Source organism: Ptychodera flava, chromosome 19, assembly GCF_041260155.1.
Source record: "Ptychodera flava strain L36383 chromosome 19, AS_Pfla_20210202, whole genome shotgun sequence".
Lineage (NCBI taxonomy): Eukaryota > Metazoa > Hemichordata > Enteropneusta > Ptychoderidae > Ptychodera > Ptychodera flava.
The window spans coordinates 13,075,376-13,085,366 of NC_091946.1; the positions used below are offsets into that span (position 1 = coordinate 13,075,376).

Here is a 9,991-nt window from a genome sequence, read left to right on the forward strand (position 1 = left end):
AATAGGTTTGCACGATTGGCATGATAGATTTTGACTCATGATGAAAACCTAAAATGACATACACGTTAGACATTTTAGACACGTTAGGTCCGTACACGTTAGGTTTGCACGATACACGATAGGTTTGCACGATTGGCATGATAGATTTTGACTCATGATGAAAACCTAAAATGACATAGGCCTGCACGTTAGACATTTTAGACACGTTAGGTCCGTACACGTTAGGTCTGCACGATACAAGATAGGTTTGCACGATTGGCATGATAGAGTTAGAGACATATCGTATAACGTGCCGACCTAAGATTTACGGAGCTAACGTGTCTAAAATGTCTAACGTGTATGTCATTTTAGGTTGTCCACGAGTCAAAGTCTATCATGCCAATCGTGCAAACTTATCGTGTATCGTACATATACCTAACGAGTACGGATCTAATGTGTCTAAAATGTCTAACGTGTATGTCATTTTAGGGTCTCCAGATAAGTTGAATGGTACAGTCATGATATACACGTTAGACATTTTAGACACGTTAGGTCCGTACACGTTAGGTTTGCACCATACACGATAGGTTTGCACGATTGGCATGATAGATTTTGACTCATGATGAAAACCTAAAATGACATGCACGTTAGACATTTTAGACACGTTTAATAGGTCCGTACACGTTAGGCGTGCACGATACACGATTGGCTTTTTTGGTCACGTTAGTTCCGACCTAACATGTCAAACATGCACTACTAAAATGTAAAAATGTCTAAAATGAAAAAATCCCGACTTCTGGCCATGGATGGAAGTCTTATGTACATCTTGCCAACACGGCCTGTGTATAGGTATGGCGTCCAAAGTTTTTGTCAGAAAATGAATTTTAGCCTTGATGCACTTGTCAACAATGATATTGCATTTTTTGTACACAATGCATAATGTTATTTTGTATTTCAGAATACATGAGAAACAAGGAGAGGGCAATGTTCTTGATTCCTGGAACAAAAATACATGAAAATATCATCTAAGTTACAGCTATTCCCCCTTTGAAAAGGGTTACTGTGAACACATGTGGCATGTTGTTGTTGTTGTTCTTGTTGTTGTTGTTGTTGTTGTTCCACAGTTGTAGAACAGCAACGTGTAATGGTGCTACCTACCATGGAATAACGCAACCGATCGTGACAGAGACAACACTGTGAACACAACGCCAACAACCACGGCCAGCCAACCAGAAGATGTTGTGTAGTGTTTATTCTTCTGACCAAAAAACATCAAATGATAGATTTTCTGAACGGATGCCATGGTGACGGCACCAGCCAAACAAAATAACGGATAAATTGGAAACAAGAATCTCTCCTCCTGAAGAGACAAAGGTACATAAACAAAAATGTCTGTTTTAAAAAAGGTAAAATTTCTATGCATGGATGGGAAGACGCAAAAAATAATTGTATGTATATTACTTTTGTCTGTAGAAGTTGGAAAATATGCACTTGTATTATGGATAAAAATTTAAGTTTGGAGTTAAAATATTAAAAATCTATTATTATTGCCATACTTGCCTCAGGAACAGGTATCCGGACTCTCAAATTTTTACAAGTGTATTTGGTCAACGTTTTGTGGGGGCTCAATTTGAAGCTTATGGAGAGACTAAAGTTTTCACTGGCTTATTTTTGTGAAAATCTAAAATTTGATATTTCCCCATAGAGTTAACACAGGCATGACGGCCATTTTGAATTTCAAAGGTTGGTAAACATAGGGCAATTTGTTTCTCTGGTATCATATTATGCATGGTAACCCTAGATTTTTAATCTTGATTTTGATAGGGAATTGTTTAAAGTTTCCTTATGGAAAGTTTGAGCAAAAGTTTAAATCTTTCAATTTGAGGCACGAACCACCTTAACAAATAGCTGAGCAGGGCTGATTTGAATTGAATAGGATACACATACCAGAAGAAGTCAAGTATGCATGTATACTACATTGAATGCTTCATTGATGAGATACAGAACTGTGTACCTTATGTGGCCTGGTGAAGAAAACCAGAATCCATATGTACATGGGTGACAGACTGAGCCAGGATGGAATGGGTGACCTTTCATCACTGTTGTATCGATATCGTAAAATAAAAGTCACCAACAGCTGCAAGAGAGCAGAAACTCACAGGTCAATCATGAAAAGATTTGATATCTCGTGTGTTAAATATCAAATTTCTATTCTAATTATTCATCGTAAATTTATTTGACCTATCCTTGCAAATACAGCAACGTCATCATCAACATGGTCGAATTAGGAATAATGCACAATTTTACATACTAGTATGCTCAACAGCTAGCTATGGGGACTTCGCCTGTGAGGGCGCACTTTACACTGGTATGAGTTTTGCAAAATGAGCTGGTGAATCTCTGCATGATATGGCAGTGGAGGATGGGATACGGATAGGACAGAGAATATCTACAGACAGAAAGCCAGTCAACCGCCTTCATAGGCTAACTCTGAAAGCAAGCTGAGCACTGATGCATAAATTTCTACAGATTATATTCAATATTACAGCGCTTTGGCCAGGTAACCATGGCACAATGAGACTGTCTCTACCAACAACGATCTTATATATTAACAAAGAAAGCTTCTATCTACATGTATAGACAGTGCAGAACAATGTTGCAAATTTGTAAACAGATTAAATTCAGGAAAATTTTTTTTTTAAATAGTTAAAGAAACTAATGACACAGTTATGGTAGACCTTCAACCAAAACTTTCCTTGTGTCACGTTATAGATGAGTTTTGGCCATGTGAGGTTACAGAGAATAACATTTGATAAAGTATGAAGGTTAGGATAGCCAATCTTGTTGGTTCGTAGTATTTTACGAAAGTCTCTTTATTTGATATTGTAAATTATGTGTCAGTGAAATGTGACGGACAAGTAAAGATGTTGACTCAAAAACTCACGGTATGGAAGGATGGGCTGGACACTGTACTATCTAAAGAGAAAAATCTCAGTTACTAGAGACTGTGGTTGTGGAGTGACCGTGGCTGAAGATAAAGGGAGTAGTTGGGGTGATGAATGCAAGAAAATGAAACTTACTGCTGCCGGAAGAGCAACCAGTGCCATCAGAAATGCCACGTTGAAGTTGAGAAATCCGTTGATGAAATAGTAAGTCCATGGTTCCACACCTGTGGGAAAAACAGACAATGGCACAGACTCGTTTTACCCAACAGTGACAAATCAAATACGGCACTAGATAAAATCTTGCTATTTCATTAATTCTGTTTTCAAATGTAACTTCCTGGATATTTGTCTGTTTGTGTTGCCAGCAACAACATTGAACATGACACAAAAATACAGAAGCATGTGTCATTCTGAAAACATCTCACAAAAATATGAGATTTCTTACCATAGAGATCAGGTCCATGCTCACTGAATACATTGTACAAGACGATGTTCAGTGGTGTAACGACAAGTTTGCCATAGAAATGAGAATCAACCATAACGACGGGTACCTGCAAAAATAACACGCAGTAAAAGTAGCATGACAAGGAACACAACACTTTCATCAGCTAACGATTAGTTTGCTATAAAAACAAGAGAGTGGATGACTTTGCTCAAAAACTCGTCCAATAATTTTTAGGGACAGCTTGGAAAACAACAGCAGAATCAACACTGAACCATAGAGGGCGCTCATATTTAACAACCTGCACTGAAACTGGTTAAATTTTGTATTGCTAAATTTTTCAAAAAAAAAAAAAGAAACTGGTTAAATTTATCTTTGGCCAAAAAAATAGACACTGGTTAAAACGTGCATCTGTATCTGGTAATAAACAAGTATGTTCTGACATTGACATTACATTGCCATGGTAGTGACATTAAGAAACAAAAGAGGCACACGTGAAGAAGTTAAGTGATTCTGCAATTAAGTCCCCAGTGTAAGAAAACTTTTCTGTAAGTGTACAACAAATTTCAGAAGGAAAAGGCTGCACACAAAAAGGTACAATTTGTTAGACATCAACTAGATCACCAGATTAGTAGATTATGCACAAAAAGCAAATGCATATGTAAGCACTGAGAAAACAACAAATTATCCCACCCGTTCACAACATCACTTTTGTAAACCTCTGTTGTTTCCACAGTTGGACCTCTATATGAAGCAAGAAAAACGGAGTGAAAGGCTCCAATATAAAGCAACATTAAAATGGTTGATAAAAATTTTTGTTTTCCTTGCCATGTATTGGAGGAAAAATGAAAATATGCATTAAGATAAGTTTTTGTGAAAATTGCACTGACAAATCTGGCATTCGATGAAATCTTGCTATTTGGTTAATTCTGTTTTCATATGTAACTTCCTACGCTAAAATTTTCAAATCACCCAACCCTTCATGGTAAAATTCACTACTTGTTGCCTGTCCTTTTTCTGACCCCTTCATTGACGGCTGATACACACATCCATGAGAATATGTCCAGCTGATACAAAGCAAACATACCGTTTGAAATTTATGACCTGTACAGTTTACTTCAATTGACAAGTAATCTGATTAGTCAGGTCTGAATCACAATAGAGTTGAAAAGGTGAGCTGACAAAATTCATGCTGCCTTTTGGAAAACGTGCTGGTTGCTATGCAAAGGTCAATGGGGTCAAGGGTCACAAAACTCAGTGTCATAGGGTCACTCACCAGGATGACAAGCAAAGCGATAACACACCATTTAATGAATTGTAAGATTTCACGTCTTCTCAGCACAAAGTCGACAGCAATGGGGATACTGAGGACAGAAAATATTTGTAAAAATGTATTTTTTGTACATTTATGATAGTGTAACAAAACTGTGCGGGTTAAAAATTCTCTTCTTCATTATAGTAAAAAAAGCGGATTGATATATTTTTCTACAAAATAGTAACTGTGTATACCAAAAGTCATAGGAAGCTGGTTTGATTTTAGTGAATTTTGTGTTTAGGTAAGCATGACTACAAAAAGCCATTTTAAGTTTAAGGTTTCCATGACAGGGTCAAATTGAACAAACTACACCATACCTAAGATGGGGATATGTGCACTAAGAAAAAAGTGGAGAACACATACAAGAAGGCTGAAATGCTTACCCTATGGCCCCTGCAAAAGGCCAGCCTAGAATGGCACTGCTTGCAATACTGAGTACAGATATCTGGGCATTGAAAACAGAAAGCAGTAAATGTGAGAATGCTTTGGGAACAACTTATATAATGCCACTGATGACAACTTTGTTGAGAAGCTAACACATATTGTACAGTTTGGATGAAAGTATTCACACGAGGGAAAGGTAAGTCAGGTGAGTAATATTACAGATATGAACCATCATTGATTTTTATTTCTGCCCGCTGTATGACAAAATGTAAAATGTAATATATTCCGTGTTTTAGGAAACAGAGATGAAGTTCTGTCTGCATTCAGTGCATTGCTGTATCAGAATGTAGAAATATAGAGTTCTGATGAGAGTGTTTCACTGAATTCAAAGAACATATATAGAGTCAGAAGGGCAAAAAGTGAGAAACTGTTAAATTTACCAAGGCCTACATTTTACACTGTCTCATATCTCCTAAATGGACAGTAAATTCATAACCTAATTCTGCCAGGCAGTATCACTTCCCCAATCTGCCAGTTCAAAAAGCGGTAGTAGTGAGCCAAAAAATAGAGTATTTTCACCTACTTGGCATAGTATGTTACAAGTATTTTAGTCACTAATCTTTACAGTATCTATGGTTTCATTGGCCCACAAATTTTCAAGTCTGTTAAAATGCAATGTAGGGGCATGGTATACCAAGGGTCCATACACTCAAAGTCATCAAAAATACTATGACTTTCACAGGCCTTTTCAGCAATTTTCAAGGATTTTTGGGGGTCAAAAATACCATTTTTCAGAGATCAATTTTTACGATGTCATTTTTATATACCATTTACCATATCACTTTCATGATATCACAAACTGATTACTTGTCTTTTTTGAATGAAGTTGGGGATTATTAATTTTCCGGGACTTTCAAGACTCAATTTCATTTTCAAGGCCTTTCAAGGAGCATATGGACCATGTATGCCTCACTGCTTTCGCCATTGAACTTGACCTGATAGTGACATACATGTATGAACTTGGCAAGATAAAGGTTAGTGAGGAATGACAACAGTCCAGACCTGGTAGAGTTCTGTTCCATTGAGAAACAAGATAAACTGAATCTGATTGACAAGAACGGCACAGCTCACACAAAACACTCACCGCTATGTTGTCTGTGAACCATGCACCCATGGCTAGCAATGTCATGTACATTGAGAAACTACTTGGCAGAAATGCTGTGAAAGACAAAAATGTGAAAACAATATTTATTTACTATTATCTCTCCATCAATAACTAAAAGTGTACGTGCTCTATTGCGTAATTGTGCATTACCATATCTGTGTTGTACTACATTCTTTAGATAGACTATATTATATGTAACAGAAACTTCTGTCGTGAAAAAAAAACTATGATCTTGATCTTTGTAATAGATGCTAACTGTTTTGCAAGTAATTGGAAACATACACTATCCATATTTGAGAAAAGTTATCTATTTATCACATGGGAATACAAGGTCCAATATATTGGCAGTTCCACTTAGTAATTAGATTCAAATCACTCATATTATACAACGGGCACACCTGCTTTGGCAGGAAAGGCACTGATAAGGATTAAAGGATATATCACAATAAAATTTAAACGATTGAAATTATTTTCTAAAAGGTGCTTACATAAAATGACAATTGAGGTCAAAGGTGAAAGGTCATAAAGCAAGCTCAGCAGTATTTTCCTGTTCATACAATTTACTTACCAGCTGATGAGATGAACATGCCTGTATTGAGTACCAGACTGAACAGAGTAAGTCGTCCAATATTGCCACCAAACAATCTGCAAACTCCCCTGACAGAAAACAGATTGACATAAATATTTCAACCACAATACACAAAGTATGGGACTCTGCATGAAATGAACATTTATGCAAATACCAATGTTCTTTCCACCAATTTGATTGATTGGTCTGAGTATCTGAACTTCTTATTTCTTGGCTAAGTTGCATGTACAATTGTCCATACACTGATCCAAGATATCTGTTGAAGTTACAGTTCCCACTCATTACCGAGACTTTGAAAGCCACTTTTGCATCGCCTTGAAGCTTTATTTATCGTGACTTTGTCTTGAAGCATAATAATTACATCATCTATCAGTTGTTCCCAGGATGCACTGCTCTTGTCCATATCAAACCATCTTTGCCCAGTTTTTTGAATGCAATTTCCCTAGACTGTGTGAGGTGGCCGGATGACAGCCCTGCAATGCAGTCTGGGTAACTGAGACTATCAGAATGTATGCTATCTGTGAAGTTGCTTTTGAAAATAATAGCTGCTAGAAAGTGTTTCATTTGAAACCTTCAAAAGGGAAACTACTTACTTGTAAAAATAGAGCTCGCACAGCGCACAGATGAATCCCAGGACACACCTCACAAAGTAAAACACTAAAATCTGTACAAGATATAGAAAATATTGTGGGTGGCATACATTTATTATTAGTATAGTTTGGGGGAGCAAATCCAGCTCCAGCTGGGACATCAATGTGTGCGAGCTCTGATCAGTGACTCTATACTTTGGCATACCACTGGTCCTACAGACCAAGACTAACAAAGTTACAGGTTTGTTACTAAATATAACTGCATGCATGCAACATCAAACGCTGCTGCTTGAAATGCAGACAAATTTTGCCAGTGATGCATGTGTGGCTGTTGTTGCAGCTTGTCATCTCAACCATAATATGTCTTTCAGTGTTCATTGTAATATTAGCGGCTGCCTATCAAGCGTATTTTCATTTTTCATATTTGCAAATGTAATCTAACTTTGTGAACTAATATTTATTTATGCATATTAATGAGAGAGAATGATACCATTTGATAACAACTGTATCAATTTTAGCATGAAAATGTGAAAATAATTCAGGAAGGTATATCTCGTGGGCCTTTAATGAAATTCCTTGCTTAACATTTCACAATAAAAGAAGTTAGAAATTTCAGAGTCAAATGCAATATTGTGCTACACTGCCAAGGGGATAGAAACAGAATCAGTGATTGTTTGCTTGTTAATACTTTTCTCACCTTATTGGCATGGAATAGGTGTGCATGGAGTTTTGCAGGCAACAAGTGAAGCATGACATATGCATATGAACGGATTGCATAAACGGGGGAGTACTCCCAGGTCTGGAAACCACTGCCATATTGCAGGAAATGTGTCTGTAAAAGAAATGCATACACACACCCCCTGTCAGGTTGGTAATTTATTTTTCTAGTACAGAACTCCCTGATTTGTATCCTTCATTTGGTGAGAGAATGGTTGAAAGTTTCATTGAGGAAAATCTGAGCAAAAATTTGTCTGAGGAAAATTTGAGTAAGCTACATGAAATGTATTTCATATATCATCACATCACATCATGAACTGATAATGAGTTCTTACGTTTAACATTTCATCTTTAATAGTCTTGTATCTCATGTCCTAGATCTGTGTAATGTTGCCTAACATTAATATTATGTGAGGCATATACAGCTTAGACTCATAAATATGAGTCATAAATATAAATTGTGATACTTTAATTAATAGCTTGACTCAACAGTTACTCATAACCTATCTTATATTACATGTTGTATAATTAGAACACAGTGATAAATAAATTTTATGTTCATAGACTGCATCTGATATTACACTTACTGGTTCCCAGTAGTTGAACGTTTCGTCACAGTCTGAGATGTTGCTAAGCAACGCGGCTGTAAATCTGGCCGATATCAGCAGCTTGAATGCTGTTTGTCCCTTAGGGGTCCAGCACTGAAACTGACTGGCGTCGAGTACCCGTTGTGACCTGAAAATGGTTAAACCAGCCTTGGATTCAGATACTGACCAATTATGCCATATTTGTAAAGGCAGTAATACTGGCTCAGTTATACATGTATATTTGCTGCCAAAAGTACAGGCCTGACTCAGTTTTATGTTACCAAGTCGAACAGAAAAGAAGATGTTTTCAACTGTTTATAAGATAGAATGCCCTTTCCTTCTGTACTCCCACAGCAAAAATCACCTGAACCTGCAATAAGCTTACAATTCCTGTTTTTTAGCTGATGATTCAGAATCCATCCATCCAAGGTCCCTTGGAACATGGTTTACTTTCTCCTCATTAACGCACACATCATGGATCATATTTGAATCAGAAGACAGAGACAATGATGAAGAACCAAGCTGAGTACTGAGATCAGTTAATTTTCTGAATTCAGCCAGATTCCGTCATTAATGCACTAAATTTGGAGATACATGTGAAACCGATCGTTTGATAGTCAGTACCGCACAAATGACAGTAAAAATATTTTCAGATAATATAATTCTTACAGTACCAGTGTTATTTACTATATTTCAGAGAAAGTGCCACATCTAAGTTTAAAATTAAGAAATTTCTGTTCATTCAAGAGACATTTACCGCAGGAATATGAAAAAGAAACACTTAACAATAGCGCCCTCTAGAGATGGCAAAATAGTACACGAAAATATGAGGACATATTTTACAGAAGCCGTGTCACGTGTACAGCATACTCGTCAAACTACTCGTATTATCCTATGCAAATACTTGGACTAGACTGTACGCAGCTGAGTGCATTCCAATGACTTATTCATTCCATCGGCATTCAAATGCCGAAACGATGCACGCAACAAGCGGATCACAATATGGAACATAATTTGCAGGAGATTGAATCTGAACAACACAACAGCAGCAACATTAACTCATTATGTGTATGCATCGTCACCGATGCTGTTTCGCTGAAACACGAACAACGAATATCTCGCATTATTTTAAACTAAACAAGTAAGCTTTAGAAAAAGTGGAAAATATCACTGCAATACTAACCTGTCATCCTCTTTCACGATGCTACGTTTCGTCTTGGAGCCGTGCGATCTCGTTCGCACGGTCGCAGCCATTTTGTAACCTTTAACCCCTTGTAG

At 37.0% G+C, this 9,991-nt stretch overlaps 1 protein-coding gene across 1 annotated transcript in view; it reads right to left on the reverse strand.

Moving 5' to 3' along the window:
- LOC139118616 (alpha-1,2-mannosyltransferase ALG9-like) overlaps positions 1–9,991 on the reverse strand; it is a 513,500-nt gene extending 503,509 nt beyond the window's left edge. The window contains exons 1-12 of the mRNA XM_070682030.1: positions 9,897–9,991; positions 8,714–8,861; positions 8,107–8,241; positions 7,413–7,483; positions 6,799–6,887; positions 6,210–6,283; positions 5,065–5,126; positions 4,643–4,730; positions 3,370–3,475; positions 3,060–3,148; positions 1,994–2,116; positions 1,138–1,339 (exon numbers count right to left, since the gene is read on the reverse strand). Of these exons, the coding sequence (XP_070538131.1) occupies positions 1,138–1,339; positions 1,994–2,116; positions 3,060–3,148; positions 3,370–3,475; positions 4,643–4,730; positions 5,065–5,126; positions 6,210–6,283; positions 6,799–6,887; positions 7,413–7,483; positions 8,107–8,241; positions 8,714–8,861; positions 9,897–9,967 (1,258 nt within the window). The 5' untranslated portion in view covers positions 9,968–9,991. The remainder of the gene's footprint in view (positions 1–1,137; positions 1,340–1,993; positions 2,117–3,059; positions 3,149–3,369; positions 3,476–4,642; positions 4,731–5,064; positions 5,127–6,209; positions 6,284–6,798; positions 6,888–7,412; positions 7,484–8,106; positions 8,242–8,713; positions 8,862–9,896) is intronic.